This window comes from Lepidochelys kempii, chromosome 3 (genome assembly GCF_965140265.1).
Source record: "Lepidochelys kempii isolate rLepKem1 chromosome 3, rLepKem1.hap2, whole genome shotgun sequence".
Taxonomy (NCBI): domain Eukaryota; kingdom Metazoa; phylum Chordata; order Testudines; family Cheloniidae; genus Lepidochelys; species Lepidochelys kempii.
In genome coordinates this window covers 188,055,307-188,072,487 of record NC_133258.1, presented here as the reverse complement: position 1 = coordinate 188,072,487, position 17,181 = coordinate 188,055,307, and the positions used below count along the sequence as shown (strand labels likewise).

The 17,181-nt window shown below is 45.6% G+C and overlaps 1 protein-coding gene across 6 annotated transcripts in view; it reads left to right on the top strand.

Annotated features, from left to right (window-relative positions):
* The window catches only part of FANCL (FA complementation group L), a 97,491-nt gene that overhangs the window by 54,501 nt on the left and 25,809 nt on the right, over window positions 1–17,181 (top strand). For all 6 annotated transcript variants that reach the window (XR_012158289.1, XR_012158292.1, XR_012158290.1 and 3 more), the window contains exon 8: window positions 15,488–15,638. Coding sequence is in view for 2 of the 6 variants with exons in the window: in XM_073339352.1 (XP_073195453.1) it covers window positions 15,488–15,638 (151 nt within the window). In the remaining 4 variants the exon portion in view is untranslated. The remainder of the gene's footprint in view (window positions 1–15,487; window positions 15,639–17,181) is intronic.

Below are 17,181 nucleotides of genomic sequence, written 5' to 3'. Positions count from 1 at the left end.
GGCTTTGAATAGAAGACTGGCAGGAAGATGTCCTGGCTAATATGGAAGTGGGATACCACCTTGGGAAGGAAAGCTGGATGAGGTCTAAGTTGTACCTTGTCTTATGAAAGATAGCATATGGAGGCTCAGAGGTGAGGGCCCGTAGTTCAGACATGCATCGTGCTGAGGTGATAGCCACCAGAAAAGCAACCTTCCAAGAGAGGTAGAGGAGTGAACAAGAAGCTAACGGCTCGAAGGGAGAGTGAATGAGGCAGGAGAGGACTAGGTTAAGGTCCCAGGACGGGATGGGGGGCTTCATCGGATGATGTATCTTCTCCAGTCCTTTCAGGAAATGTCCCACAATGGGGTGCGCGAACACCGAACTCCCGGAGTTGCCTGGGTGAAAAGCCGAGATGGCTGCGAGATGGACCTTGAGAGAACCAAATGCCAGATGCTGGTCTTTCAGGTACAAAAGATAGTCCAGGATACAAGGGATGGGAGCCTGGAGTTGGAGCACCTGCCTTTGGGCGCACGAGCTAGAGAACCTCTTCCATTTCACCCTGTATGTGGCTCTAGTAGACGGCTTGCAGCTCTCCAGAAGTACCTGCCTCACCGGATCTGAACAGGCGAGGTCTGCCTGATTCAGCCATGGATTCTCCAAGCCATGAGGTGGAGAGACTGAAGGTCTGGGTGAAGGAGGTGACCGAGGTTCTGTGTAATGAGGTCAGGAGTGAGAGGTAGCCGTATCAGTACCTGGATCGACAAATTCAAGAGGGTGGGGTACCAGCACTGGCGAGGCCAAGCTGGGGCCACCAGAATGATGTCCGCCTTGTCCCTGCAGACTTTGAGAAGCACCTTGGGGATGAGTGGGAATGGCGGGAAGGCATATAGCAGCTGACGACCATGGAATCATGAACGCATCTGCGACTGAGCCTGGGTTGTGACCCCTGAAGGAACAAAAGGTTGGGCGCTTCCCGTTGGCCCGTGTGGTGAACAGGTCGATTTGGGGAAACCTCCAACTGTGGAAGTCGGAGTGGATGATGTCTGGGCGATTCGACCACTTGTGCATGAGGAAACTCACAGACTGTCCGCCAGCATGTTCTGAATGCCTGGCAGGTATGAGGCCTGGAGAAGGATGGAGTGGGCTAGGCAAAATTCCCACAGTAGGAAGGCTTCCTGACAGAGAGGAGACGATCAGGCTCCGCCCTGCCTGTTTATATAAAATATGGCCATGGTGTTGTCTGTCGATACCGCTCCATAGTGGCCCTGCAAGTGAATCAGAAAAGCTTGGCAGGGGAGGCAGATTGCCCTGAGTTCTTTGATGTTGATGTGTAGAGCCAGTTCCTCTACCTGCCATAAGCCCTGAGCCGTCAGGCTTCCGAGATGCGCTCCCCAGCCCAAAGGAGACGCATCTGTGACTAAAGTCAAGGTTGGTTGGGGTGGGTGAAAGGGAGCCACCACCAGCCAGCCACCACCGTAGGGAATCGAGAGTGTGCCGAGGGATGGTCAGCACCATTTCCAGACTGTCTCGGCCCGGGCGATACACAGATGCAAGCCATGCTTGCAAGGGTTGGCATCATAACCTGGCATGTTGAACCACATAAGTGCAGGATGCCATATGGCCTAGCAGCCTGAGACGCTGCCTCGCCATGGTGGTGGGGAAGCTGCAAAGGGTGCTGATTATCTGCGAGAGGGCCAGGTGATGTGTCTCTGGCAGGAATGCTCTCGCTTGAGTTGCGTCCAGAACAGCTTCGATGAACTCTATCCTTTGAGTTGGGGTGAGCACCGATTTGTTAATGTTGAGAATGATACCCCGTCATTCGAATATGTCTCTGTCTGCACCTGCGATTCCACCTGCTGACAGAAGAGGCCCTGAAGGAGCCAGTCGTCCAGGTAAGGGTAGACATGCACTTGGTGAAGACACGAGGCGCTGTGCAGAGCCCGAATGGGAGGGCTGTGAACTGATAATGCACCGTGTTCACCACAAAGCGGAGGTACCGTCTGTGAGCTGGAGTTGTAGATATGTGAAAATAAGCGTCCTTCATATCAAGGATAACATACCAGTCTCCCAGTTCTAGGGAAGGGATGATTGTGCTCTGGGAGACCATGCGGAACTTCAAGCTGACTATGAACTTGTTGAGCTCCCGCAGGTCCAGGATGGGCCTGAGGCCCCCCCCTCACTTTGGGGACGAGAAAATTTCAGGAGTAGAAACCCTTGCCTTTGAGCTTCTGAGGAACCTCCTCCACTGCTCCTAGAGTGAGGAGAGCCTGGACCCCCTGGACAAGAAGTTGCTCGTGAGAGGGGTCCCTGAAGAGGGACGGGCAAGGGGGATGGGAGGGTGGGAAGGAGCAGGATAGAATACCCTGCCTCTACTGTGCAGCGCAGGCACCGGTCCGATGTAATAAGGGACCATGCACAGTAGAAGCAGGATAGACGGTTCAGGAAAGGAGGGTGAATAACTGGGTTGTGGACTGGTAATCCGTCCTCGTGCGCACCTTCAAAAGGGGTGCTTAGGGCCCAAAGGGGGTTTGGATTGTCCCTGGTCTTGCCCAGAGGGAGGATGCGACAGCTTGCGATAAATGTATCTACTTCTCCTGCGAGAGACGTCCTGTCTGGGCGTAGGGGGGAAAGACTGCTGTTGGGTGGTCTGCGGCTTAAAGGGCTTTCTCTGGGTGGCCGGAGTGTGCATGCCGAGGGACTTTGTGTTTCGGGAGTCCTTCGGGCTGTGCAGTCTGGAGTTCGTTTGTTCAGCAAATAGGTCCGGGCCATCAAAGGTAAGGTCCTGTAGCGTCTGCTGAACCTCTGGTGGAAGGCCAGAGGATTGGAGCCAGGCATTGCACCTCATTGAAATTCCGGACACCAGAGTACGTGCCGCTGAGTCCACAGCATCAAGGGAGCCTTGGAGGGAAGTCCAGGCGACAGCTTTTCCCTCTTCGGCCGGTGAAATAGAGTGGTGCCAGGGAGAGTGCTTCTGTGGCCCGGGGGACCGGCGGCTCCTGGGTTGGTGTGCCGAGTCCTTCCATGGCACCGCAGACGGCACCGCAGGAGGAGCACTCCTCACCGAGGCACTCGGGGCTGGGTCCTGCTGCGGATGGAGGGCTGACTCCATAAGGAGTTGCTTTAGGCGAATGTCCCTCTCTTTCCTGGTGCGAGGCTTGAAAGCCTTGCAGATTTTGCACTTGTCCGATTGATGGGCTTCTCCCAGACACTGGAAGCAGGAGTCATGGGAGTCGCCTGTGGGCCTAGGCTTAGCGCAGGAATGACAGGGTTTGAAGCCCTGGGACGGCATGCCCCGAGGCCCTGCGGGGCGTGTGTTGTAGGGGAAGCCCTCCCAAACTGCTAAAGACTACAATTAACAACTAAGTAAGAACTGTTAACTAACAATGGGTATACAGAAATGAGCAGAAGAGCTAGGGATTAGTGGGACATTTGCAAGCAAGAGACCACTGTTCCAACAACTGTCACTGGCAGCAAGAAGGAAGTGAAGTGGGGGGTCAAGCTGGCATGGTCATATATAGAGTGCCATACCGGTGCCGCTCCAGCGGGCTCCACAGCCGGCCAGACAAGTAGCTGCTAGGGAAAAGTTTCCAACAGCCGTGCATGCGATGCGCGCACGCACCTAGCTGGAATTGATATGAGCAAGCACTCCAACAACAACAACAAGTTACTGCACAAGGTGAATAATCTCACCTTTGTGTAGACAAACGCTTTGTGCTTAAAGAACTTACATCTGTTTATCTCTTATAACATTTCCTCGTAAGTAAGTCCCTCATTCCTCCAATTATTTTTCTTCTTGGAACTCTGTGCTTTGCGAATATCTTTCTAGTTTTGAGGTGCCCAGAAATTAAAGTGATCTTACCAGAGCCTTGTTCAGAGATCTCTCCTTCCTGCTGTCTTGTTTGCTTCTACAGTCCAAATTTTCACTGGCATTTTTGTTGAATTAACTCAAAAATTTGCTATTCACTATCACCTCCAGGTCTCTTTGCACACTACTGCCTTTGGGGTTCTGCCTTTCATTGAATAAATATTTGAACATTTGTGTGTGTTTGCTTCCCCCTAGTTGTATTAGTTGGGGCTTTTTGGCACACTGCAGGCCAACATAGCTATGCTGGTATAAATATGAGTGGAGACCAGGCCTCGAAAGTTCTGAAAGTTATGGTTTTCAGTTTGCTTTTTTAAAAACATAGGAAATAGTATACTGATCACAGCCTTAATCTTTTTATGTAGTTAAGTCAAGCACTCAAATGTTGGAAATCCCAGAACTAAGGTTGTCCGTGCAGTTTACTTTGGCCCCCTTGCGAGTATGCGTTTCGGTAGTCTTTAATACATGATCACATACTGTTTCTTCTACAATTTTTTACATTACTATTCTGTGCCTCCATTCTCCATCTGTAAAATGGTAATATAATTATTGTAATAGGTGTGTTGTGATGATAAATACGCTAATATTTGTGAAGCACTGAGATTCAATAATAATAAGCATAAAGGAAAAAACACTGAGAAAAATTTAGTAATTGTGTAATCAGAGCAAGGTTTGAATGATGTGCAGCAAATAAGGTATGGGGGGGGCGTGCACTGAACAAGGATAAAATGAAATATTGAGGAACTGATCATTCAGCAAGCATAATCCATCTTGTGCACTGAATGAGGACAGGGATCCAGTGCAAAAAATAGTTTTTAATTACATCATCGCATAGTATCATAATGCATGTGTATAACTTATCAGGGGAGTGAATTAAGATTGCACGGTAAACCTTAATATATCTAACTTTGGCAAATTAACAACTTGTACCAGTACTAATTATTAGTAATATTGTTGGAGTGCCTTGTAGATATAAATAACATGGAAAAGTTATATTCTGTAACAAAAGATTCTCAATTTCACTTTTTTAATGTGAACTGTTTCTGAAAGATTTAACTTCAGCAACATTTCTTATATGTCTACCCTATATATTTTGCATGGTTGGAATGAAAAACTAACAATTAGAGGATGGAGAAATCAGTTTGTTTTGACTGATCAATTTAATTTTGATAGTGAAGTAGGTAGGCTACCAGTAATATACAAGATTAAGTACCTTGCTCTTCCAAGGTATATTTATGAGAGATTTTACCAGAGTTCCACTGTAATTCTGCAAAAGGTTACCAAGAAGCAGATTGTTTGTTTGTATTCTTCGAGTGCTTGCTCATGTCCATTCCCTTGTATGTGTGTATGCATGCCAGTTTTTCCCTCAGTGGTATCTGTAGGGACCAGCTCTGGTGCCCTCTGGAGTGGCATGCATATGCACTGATATAAGGAATGCCGCCAGCTTCCTCATTTCCTCCTCTCCCCCCCTCCCTTTTTACCACCAGTGACAGTGTTGGAACATCTCCTTCCCTTGGCAAGCTTTCCTATCTCAACTGTGCCTAGTAGCGAATTTGTTGTATATAGTTGTTAAAAGTTCTACAGTGTATAGTTCCCTTTGTGTTCAGTTAAAAATAATTAGTTAGTCCCATACGGGACTTAGCCTAGGGATAGGACATGCTCTGGTCTCCAAGCTTCAAACCTTGTGACTGCTGCAAGAAACCTGTGCCAGTCGGTGATCCACATAGAAGCAGCCTGAAGTGTTTAGGGGAAACCCAAGTGAGTGACAAATGTCGCATTTGCAAGAGCTTTCAGTCGCGGACCAAAAAGGAGCGGGACATTCATCTCCAAGCGCTCCTTATGTAGTGTGTCCTTGCACCGGCCTTAGAGCTGACGAGATCAGACTCTGCTCCAAGTACTGCGGCCTCAGTGCGTAGCATGCCTCTGGCACTGACCTCCAACCGGCGCTGATTCCCATCCCTGTTGTGACATAACAGTGGTGAATATGAGGGTGCCAGGGGTGTAATTAGGATATGTTTTGTACAAGGTATGCCTTGTGAGGTATCATTCTGTAAGTCTTTAGACATTAATAATTTGTTGGACTGTATGTGCTACCGTCATATGTGAAGTTATGAAGTTTGGCTATGAATGTGTTACTGAAACACAAGGTTGAAAACACCCACAAGCATATGTATAACAATGTTAATGGTTTATTGAGGAAATGCACACAAGCACAAGGAATACCCCGGGAACTGTGTACAATGGAAACCTCTCAGAGATTGCACTACACAATGGGAACTGTTTGACCCCAGGTCACAGCAAAAGAGCTTTCCAGCAAGTGGGAAGAAGATATAAAAAGGGGGACAATGGTACCTCACTCTCCCTACAACAACACATCTGGAAACACCTGAGGGGGAAGGACTGAACTGTGGAAGGTGATAGTTCCAGCCTACAGGAATTGTTAGCCTGTGTATGAAAACCTGGGAAAGCCGAGGTTACTTGTGTCTTAAGAATCTGCCAGCCTGCTTATCACGCAGGGTGAGAATTTGCTAATTCATATCCTACCTATCTAGTGTGTTAAGCTCAGTTTGCAGTTTTGTTTATTTACTAAAGTAATCTGCTTTGATCTGTTTGCTGTCACTTAAAATCTATCCTTTTGTAGTTGTTTTTTTGTTTTGTCTAAAACCAGTGTGTGGAAATTATAACTTGGGGCAGAAAGGGAGGGGGCGAAATTTATGAGTTTACTCTGTACAGTTCCCTGTGCAGTGCAAGATGATATAATTTTGGGTTTACACTCCAGAGGGGGTGCAGGGTTTAGCAACTGGGAGATGCCTTAGCTGAGCCTTCCCATGCAGAGCTGATCTCAGCATCTGTGTGAAGCTGCAGCTGGGTGAGTCTGTATCTGTGTGTATGCAGATGAAAGAGCAAGCTTGGCAACTTATCACAGCACCACAATGTGAAAAGGAGCCCAGGCTGGTGGGTCAGGCTGGCTCAGTGGTATCCCAGTTCCAAGTGGCACCCCGGGGAGAGCCTGTCACACCCGGTACCAGCTAAAAAGCAGAGAGAGGCTGGAAAAAGGCATTCTTCTACATCTCGTAAAGGGAAGGAGAGAGCTGGAGGAGAGCAAAGGTCTGCGTGGGGCAGCTCTTCTGCTCTGGATGGTGGCCAGGCTCCAGCTCCTGTTGAGCTGTCAAGCTTGCTTCAAGACCCATCCGCCACCCTAGGAAGCAGCAGAGGCACTCGGCACCTGGCGGTGCTGTCCACACCAGAGGCCTTTCAAGCCATTAAGGACATATTGTCCGTTCTGGTGCCACCCATGCTAGCCAGTGAGATGCCCCATTCGAGTGGTAAACCTGCCCTGGGATCTTTCCAGCGGTCTCCATCAGTGTGGCACCGCTTCCTGTCATAGGGGATGCCCTGCCAGCTCTCACCTGAACAGCACTGTCAGCCCCCAGATGCGGGTCAGCTTACCTGCCAGAGTTCCGGCATCAGTCCCTGGACTCTAGGCAGTGTTTCTCAGGGTCCTGGCATTGATTGCCGGCGGTTGGGTGCAGACCTGCAGAGACGCATCACCAGTCCCCTGAGCTGGAAGCATCCAAGTCGGTCTCCCATTCCACGGCACCACTCCGGAGGATCAAGACACCGGTTCCTGGAGCCCCATCACCGGTCTTTGCATCACTTGTATCGATCACCGTTGGCACATCAACAGTTTCCAAGACGTCAATCCCAGTCTATGGAGTGACACCTTTCTCAAAGCGTAAGGCATCGATCGCCGGGGTACCATCGCTGATCCGCTGAACGCTGCCGCCAGTCACCAGAGTTACAGCACCAAGAGCCATCATCCCAGTACAGATCCCCAACAGAGGTCTGTGGAGAGAGCTGACGGAGTCAGGGTACACAGGTGGCCTTGGTACCATCCTGGTCCCCAGACAAGTTTCTCCCACCTCGGGCTCTGACAGTGAGGAGGAGGACCTGCCCGCAGGCTAAGGCCACCCATCTGGGTCATTGGCATTACCCTCTGGGCCACCAGTGGCTGCACAGCCCCAGGGCCAGTTGCTGGCCCCTGCCAACTATGGATCCTTGTGGGTTTCCCTATCCATTGCAGGGACATCGGTTGATCTTAGGGGCTTCTGAAACACTGTCAGTGACAGTCTCACGCCTGCCTCCGACTCGGATGTGGAGTCGAAGCAAGCTCCCCAGGGACAGCCAGCCTCAGCTGAGGCTCCCCTGGCAGAAGCAGTGGAGTTGGACCTGTCTCCTCCTCATCTGCGCCCGATGAAGCAATAGCGGAGCCTTCTCCCATGGTCCCCTGGTTGTGTTGGCAGCCAATGAGCGCAATAGACCGGGCCAACCAGGATCGAAGCCAAAGAATAAGGAGGCAAAGAGGCTCGATCTCTTTTGTAGAAAGATTTATCCTACCTCCAGCTGACAGTGCCCAAACGTCAGGCCTTGTTTGGCCATTATGGTTTTAATATTTGGCAGTCCATGGCCAAGTTCATGGACTCGCTGCCAGAGGAGCCCAGGAAGCAATTCCTGGCTATCCTCACTGAGGGCAAGGCTGTGGCTAGGACAACCCTCCAAGTGGCCTCAAATGTGGCACATTCTGCAGCCCAGACCATGGCTCCGGCCATTTCTATGAAGCATGCGTCCTGGTTGCAGTCATTGGGCCTGTCGGTGGAGGTTCAGTAATCTATCCAGGACCTCCCATTTGATGGCCTGGCACTGTTCTTGGAACAGACGGACAGTAAATTACACAGCCTAAAAGACTCTAGGGCAGGGGTCAGCAACCTTTCAGAAGTTGTGTGCTGAGTCTTCATTTATTCACGCTAATTTAAGGTTTTGCGTAATACTTTTTAACGTTTTTAGAAGGTCTCTTTCTCTATGTCTTTACATACAACAATAGTTTAGTATTATATTAAACATTTTTAAAACCTTAATATATACTTAAGCTTCATTTAAAATTAAATTAAAATGCAGAGCCCCCCAGACCAGTGGCCAGGACCCGGGCAGTGTGAGTGCCACTGAAAATCAGCTCGTGTGCCAACTTTGGCACGCGTGCCATAGGTTGGCTACCTTGCGCTCCCTAGGACTTTACACGCTGGAGCCTGCAAGGAAACAGTTTAAGCTGCAACAGTCCTACAGGTTCAGGAGCCAACCTCAATCAGAGCCCTTCCACAGGAAGGGCAAGGGCTATAAGCGCTTGGAGGGCCATCAGCCAGCTTCCTCAGCTCACTTGAGCTCTACCCACAACCAACTGGGTAACAAGGAGGTATTTTGAGGATGCACTTGAGGGCGACCTTTCAGCCTGTGTCCTGGATACAGCACCCCTGTTATTTTCCAACTGTTTGTTTCCTTTCCTCCCTGTCTGGGCCTCTATAACATCAGACCAGTGGGTTCTCAGCACAGTAATAAGGGGATATACTTTCCAAATCATTTCTATACCTTCCTCCCACCATCTTTCCCCATCCCTCTTCAGGGACCCTTCTCATGAGCATCTACTTGTCCAGGAGGTACAAGGCCTTCTGCAGGTGGGAGCCATGGAGGAAGTCCTTTGGCACTGGAGTGGAAAAGGGTTTTACTCCTGCTGTTTTTTAATCCCAAAAGCCAAGTGGGGCCTATGCCCCATCCTCGACCTGCAGAAACTCAACAAATATCTCAGGAAGTTGAAGTTCCGCACGGTCTCTCTAGCATCCATCGTTCCTTCACTGGATCCTGGAGACTAGTATGCTGCCCTCGATTTGAAGGGCACTTACTTTCACACACATTCCCCAGACACAGAAGGTTCCTGTGATTCCTGGTCAGGACCATGTACTATCAATTCACAGTGCTCCCCTTTGGCCTAGCAATGGCACCAAGTGTGATTACAAAGTGCATGTCAGTAGTGGCGGCCTACCTCAGATATCAGGTTATCGAGATCTACCCATACCTCGACAACTGGCTCATAAAGGGCGCTCCAGAGTCCAGGTCCAGTGCAACATCGAGACATTGTAAGCTACCTGTCAAGCTCTGAGCCTGTTGATAAAAGAACAAAAATCAACATTGGTTCCTGTTGAAAGGATAGAGTTTATTGGAGCGGTCTTTGACTATCTGAGCCAGAGACCTTCCTACCAGAGGTCAGGTTCAGGGCAATTTTAGATCTGTCTGCCAGCATCACTGCCCACCCGCTCGCCATCAGGTCTCCCTGATATCAGATGCATCCAACCTTGAATGGTGAACACATCTCGGTATGCAGGGGCTACGATATCATCGTAGGGTATCATCTCTGTGAATGCAGGGGCTACGATCAAGAGCTCACGCTTAATTTAAACGTCAGGGAGCTCAGACCCATCTGTCTAGCTTGTGTGGTGTTCTTTCCCCACTTATGCGGTCGGGTAGCGCAGGTGTTGACAGACAACATGGCCTCCATGTTCAATGTCAACAGATGGGGTAGGGGAAGGGCAGGAGCTTGTTCGTCAGCTCTGGGCCAGGAAACCCTTTGCTTTTGGGAATTCTGCATCTGATATGTGATCCACCTGGAAGCCTTGCACCTCCCCAGCATCCAGAACACACTGGCAGATCGCCTCAGCAGGTCCTTTTCTCATCACGAGTGGTCCCGCCACTGGGAGGTTATCAGGATGCTCTTCCAGAAGTGGTAAGCTCCTCGAGTAGACCTGTCCACCACCAGACAGAATAGAAAGTGTCATCAGTTCTACTCCCTGCAAGGCCTCAGCAGAGGCTCTTTCTGACACCTTTCTCCTGCCTTGGTCAGGAGACCTGATGTACCCCTTCCTGCCAATCCCACTCATCAGAAAAGTTCTCTTAAAAATAAGAGGGACAAGGCACAGGACATTGATTTGCCCCAGCATGGCCTCGCCAGCATTGGTTTGGCATGCTCATGGACCTGGCTGTAGCAGCCCCGTGGGTGCTTCCCAGCCGCCCAGACCTGCTCTCGCAGGATCACAGTCAGCTGCTGCACCCGAACCAAATCTCACTCCACCTCACAGCATGGATGCTGCATGGTTGAATCCAGAGGAGCAAGCCTGCTCTAGTCAGGTACAGCAAGTTCCCTTGGAGAGCAGGAAGCCCTCCACCAGAGCAACTTACCTGGCAAAGTGGAAGCATTTATCCTGCTGGAGCAGGGTATCTCTGCAAATCAGTCATCTCTGCCGTCCATTCTGGATTACCTGCTTCACTTAAAGCACCAGGGCCTCACCTTCTCTTAGATCAAGGTTTATCTGGTAGCTATATCAGCCTTTCACCCTTGTCTCGAGGGTAGATCAATATTCTCACATGACATGACTATTAGGTTCCTGAAAGGCCTTGAAAGCCTCTTTCAGGTGGTTCGGGACTGGGACCCCGTCTCCCAATGGGACCTCAACCTGGTCCTCTCCAGGCTCATGGGCCTGCCCTCCGAGCATTTGGCTTCTTGTTGTGGAAGGTCACATTCCTTGTAGCTATTACCTTAGTGAGACGAGTGTCTGAGATTAGAGCTCTTACTTCGGAGCCCCCGTACACCATGTTCTACGAGGACAAGGTTCAGCTGCAGCCCCACCCAACCTTTCTGCCAATAGTGGTATCGCACTTCCATGTCAACTAGGATATTTTTCTTCTGGTGTTCTGTCCAAAGGCTCACTCGACCAGCGAGGAGAGGTGTCTGCATACCCTAGATGTCAGGCATTGCACTGGCTTTCTACTTAGAGCGCACCAACCCTTTCCGTAGATTGACTCAGCTCTGTATTGTGATAGCCGACAGGATTAAGGGTCTGGTGTCCTCACAGATGATTTCAATCTGGATCACCATGTGCATCCGTATCTGTTACGAGATAGCGCCCCCTCCAATAGCAAAGGCTCATTCGAGAAGGGTGCAAGCTTCTTTGGCTGCTTTCCTGGCGCAAGTCCCTATCCAGGACGTATGCAGGGCTGCAACGTTGTCCTCTGTGCACAGGTTCATGTCTCATTATGCCATCAGTCAGCAGGCCAGAAATGACGCTGGCTTTGGCAGAGTTGTGTTGCCATCGACACTTCCATGAACTCCGACCTGCCTCTGTTGGTACTGCTTGGGAGTCACCTACAAAGTAATAGACATGAGGAAGCACTCAAAGAAGAAAAGATGGTTACCTTCCGTAACTGTTGTTCTTTAAGATGTGTTGCTCATGTCCATTCCATGTCCACTCCTTCCCCTCTGTCAGAGTTCCGTCAGGAAGGAACTGAGGGAATGGTGTTCCGGCAGCGCTCCTTACACTGGTGCATACTCCAGAGGGCACCAGAGCCGGTATCCTACGGGATACCACTGAGGGAAAAACTTCTGGCACCAGTGCATTTGACAAGCACGCATGCCTACAATGGAATGGACATGAACTACACATCTCGAAGAACAACAGTTACGGAAGGTAACAGTCTTTTATTTGACCTCATGAGCAAGCACCTTGTTGGCACAGCCCAAAATAGCATCAGTAGCACTGTTTTAAAAGAACAGTGGTCAAAAATAAACTGGTTAATGAAGTATAAAGGAGTGATACATTTTTCATGGTTGCATGACAAAGTAGTATGATGGATTTAAATAGATATAGATATAGATAGGCATACAGAAAAAGCCATTTGGCAACATCAATGAAGCATACAAATAAGATCAAATGAACAGAGCATTAAAAAAAAAAAAACACCAAAGGGGAAGAATTTAACTATCTTTTTAAGGAACATCATTGAAAAATTACAATTAGTATTAAAATTAATTGGATTTTAAAATTTATCTGTGGGTTGTAATCCCTTGATGTTTCTTTTTTCTACTGAAATCGTTTGAATTCCCCAAAGATAAAGATAGCAATGATTATTAGAGGATTTATCTGTGTATGATGTAGGAAAATGTTTAAAAAAAAAATCAAAATGGAAAGCAACTGTTGCAAGTACCAGAAAATTATGCTATTAATTTAAGTGTCATCAGAGCACAAAAGATCACATTCCAGGACTATATGAAAATTATTAAAATACTGGAAATAATAATACTTAAGATGAAGATATTATACTCTTAGATCTGGTTAAGTGACTGACATTATTATATCACTTCAGGTATTATAAAAGTAACAAAATGCTTTTAAAGATAATAAGCGTTACATTTTGAGATTGGCAGTATCCACACTTTTCTGCTTAAGTGCTTTCCTACTTTAATATAATTTAATAACAGCAGAAAAAACTCCAACATTTTATTTCCAACTTATACCTTTTCTTTTTACAATATTTTCTCAGATACAAAAAACAATGAAATAATATGTGCCAAGAAAATATTCAGCAACCCCCATCATTTTGCTTCCTTTTGTCCAGCTGACAAAGGAAAAAAAATGGTAGATAAAAGTTACAATAAATAGATTTTCTATATAATATATTCCTAAAAGGAATATTTTTGTAAATAGTTATCACTATTTGTTAATTTGATTTTTTCTGTGAGACCCCAAGAACTTCCAGGCCAAAATGATATGTGAGATTTAAAATCATGTGACCTTTGTTACATATTATTGTCTTCCAAAATACATAATCCCTCATCCTCCATCTAGGGACACCTTTAGCATCACTGTTCTTTTCTCCATTTACTCCTCCTCCTTCCCTTGTTTCCCCCATCCACTTCTATTGTGTCAATAACCATCCCATCCAGATGATTCCCAAATCTACCTCCAAAGTATTCCCCTCTCTTCAGTCTCAAAAGTGCCAGTGCCTCTCTAAATTTGAGATGGCAGCAGGGTATCCCAGAGAAGTAAGTCTCTACACAGCAAAGAAAACCTGCGGCTGGCCTGTGCCAGCTGACTCGGGCTCACAGGGCTTGGGCTGTGGGGCTGTTTCATTGCTGTGTAGACTTCCTGGCTTGGGCTGGAGTCTGGGATCACCCCACCCCGCAGGTTCATAGAGCCTGGGCTCAAGCCCGAGCTCAGAAGTGTGCACAGCAATGTATAGCTCACAGCCCAAGGCTCATGGGCCAGCCACGGGTTTTTCTTTGCTGTGTAGACATACCCTATATCTTTCTACTTGATCCCTTTCCAATAGTCTCTCTCTAATTTCTTTGACAACTTTTGCTATTTTTCCTGGCTCCTAGGCTTGCAAGCTCATTCTCATCTTTGACTCGCCTCCCCCCCTTCTTTCCCCATATCCAGTCACCATGTAGGTTTCTTTACTTCCTCTTTTAATATAGACAAAGTACATCTCTTACTCTTGATCACTACTCCAAAATTTTTATCCATGCCTTGATTCTCTTATATGGACTTTTGGAACCTTCTGCTCTCTGACTTGCCTATCTCTTTCCCTCTTTCACTTCTTCCCTCTTTGCATTATATCCCAGTCATCTTAGTGGGTCAGCCAAAGTGGAGATACAGAGACCAGCTTTGCATTTATCTAGTATGTGTTATATATAATTTCGCAAGATAAATACTTTCATTAGAATGATTGCACTTGGAGATGTTAAAAAAGAAAAAATTCTGCATTTTGTGTCTGAAATCATACCCAGACTGGAAATAGAAGAGCCATTTTTTTAAACTATTTAATTAAAATTCGCTAAATAATCTACGAAGGTTTTTTTTCCTAATGGACTGTTGATCAACATTATTAAATCCTTATGAAGAAATAGTTCTTCTCAGAGCCAAATTTATTTTTATAAAGTTGTCTAGGATCAAAACTACTATAGCAATATCTATTTGACTGAAACAAATATAAAAAAATGTGTTGAAAATGCATATGTTATTTGGAAATGCAGTTGTATAATTTAATTTACTAATTGGAAGAGTTTAAGGGTGTAAACTCTTAAAATCAACTGGAATTACTGTAGATTTAATTTTTTATCAATCTTTTGAAATTAAATATTTAAACGTTTACATTCTCATTGAAGGGATTGAGGGCTGAATTCTCCGGTCTGTTAAGCAGTGGAAATTGAATCTGCTATGCCTCTTCTGCAACTTTAATTTACCCAGGACTAGATAACTAAACATCACTCCCTTTCTCACAGACACAAACAGTGGAGAATTGAGACCTGAAACCATACTAGCAGGTCAGACTTTTTAAAAGGAAATAATTCCTTCTAGAAATCACATTTTGGGATTGAAATAAGCAATTTTCTGGCCACACAATTGTTTTTGAGACGCAAAGGATGCCTTTTATATTAAATCCATCTACAAAAGACTCTGACTACTGTTTGACTCTGAATAAAATCTTTTGAAAAGTTTAGTTTGGAGTGGGAATCGCTGCATAGGAGTCAAGAAGGCAAACTCATAAATTAACAGCAGATTATACTGAATTTTACTCACTCCTTACTTAGAATGCAGTTGTTATGAATATGTAATAAAAATACTTCCGGGTCTTAACATTGATTTCTGAAATTAATATTAGGTTTGAGAATGGCTACCAACTTCAAGAATGCTATACCTTAGATACATCAGAATATAACAAAAATGTATTAGAAAATTTAACAGTACTTTTTGAGTACATTAAAGTTATCAGCAGTTAATATTTGTGTGGACCATTAACAAATCAAAAAAAGCATTTTGAGTACTAACAGGAAAAATGTTGACCCTAGCACACTGCAGTGTATTTTACAGCGGGTTTTGTGCTAGATTTAAAAACTTTGAAATGCTGTCATTTTTTAAAAAGATCATTCTATATTGCTATTGGTAGAGTGCCATGTAACTTGTTAAAATTTTCTTTTTTCTTAGAGCTCCTTAATAGACATTTATAATCAGTTCTTGGCAGCATTAGAATCACTGAAAGAATTCTGGAATGCTATGGACGAAATTGATGAGAAGACTTGGGTACTTGAGCCAGAAAACCCCACACGGAGTGCCACAATGAGAAGAATTGCAATAGGTAGGAAAACAGGAGAAGGAATGAAATATTTTTTTTTAAACAGAAGTGAAGTTGATTTTTTTGCTTTACTTAATAGAGAACAAGGAATAGGAAAAGAAAGGTTACACTTTAAAAAAAACCAAACTATTACTTGTTGTATAAAACTAACCTGAGGCAGAATATTGAATTTTTTGGGGAGAAAGTATAATTTTGTATTTTTAGTTTTACATTTAAAGTTCTGATATAAATATTTATAAATTACAAACACAAGTGTTGATGAATTCAAAACTGAGGACACATTTGTGATAATCCTATATAAGAGATATTTCAGTATAGGATTTTTAAATAGATTGTGTATAAAATGGATGTCCATTATAGAACAGAAGAAAAATTAGTTTACTTTTTAAAAGTTATTCACTACTAATTGTAATGTCAGAAAACTAAATTTTGTAATACATTTTAGGTTGTACTGTAAATATTTTTTTAATATGAAACTGTTTTTGGAAGGATGAAAGAACTGGAAATGCAGCTGTGGGAGAGGGGAAGAGGATAACAGCTGTGGGTTAAAAGGAAAAAAACAGAAGGTAGAGAGAAGATAAAAGGCATGGAATAAACTATAACTATATTAAATAATACAAAATATACCTGAATTAAGACTAAAGCACTCTGTGGCTCATCATCAGAATACATGGAATTACAGCCTTAATATGTAAAGAGTACCTTAGTTATTTGAAAAGTAGGCACTTACCACTGTCCGCAGTCAAAAATAGAGAAAAAATGTATCTTCGGAATGAGGACTCCGATTTTTAGCTTAGCATTTGTATAATTATATACTGCGATGTTGTTCAACTTCAGTCACAAGTGCCAGAAGTCTGATGATACATGATAGAACAAAAATAAAACAAATTTAAGTTCCTGAAAGTTGGAGGAATATTAACTAGATGCAAAGTAGGGAAACAACAGAAGTAGGCAGTACCCACTCTGAGACTGCAGCTTTATGCAAACAACTGTTGAGCTGATGGCTGAAATGATAGGTCACTCTTTCCCCTACTTGACAGCCCAGAGACTGCAGTGAGTCTGCTTTTGTGTAGCCAGCTCCTCTCCCTTCCAGTCCGGTTGGGCCCTCTCCCCTGTCTTTTCCTGATTCCTGAGAGTATGTCTATGCTGCAGTAAAACACCTGCAGCTGGCCTGGGTCAACTGACTTGGGCTTCAGGGCTAAAAAACTGCAATGTAAATGTTTGGGCTCTGGCTGGAGCTGGGACTCTGGCACCCTCCCCACTTGCGGTTTATCAGAGGACTTTAACTCACTGCCTAGATAAAACTTGTTTATACTGAACTAAAATTTGTAGTCATGAACACCATCAGTTCAGGAAAGCAGACTTCGACTCCCTCAGGGAACGGATGGCCAGGATCCCCTGGCGGACTAACTTGAAGGGAAAAGGAGTCCAGGAGAGCTGGCTGTATTTCAAGGAATCCCTGTTGAGGTTACAGGGACAAACCATCCCGATGAGTCGAAAGAATAGTAAATATGGCAGGCGACCAGCTTGGCTTAATGGTGAAATC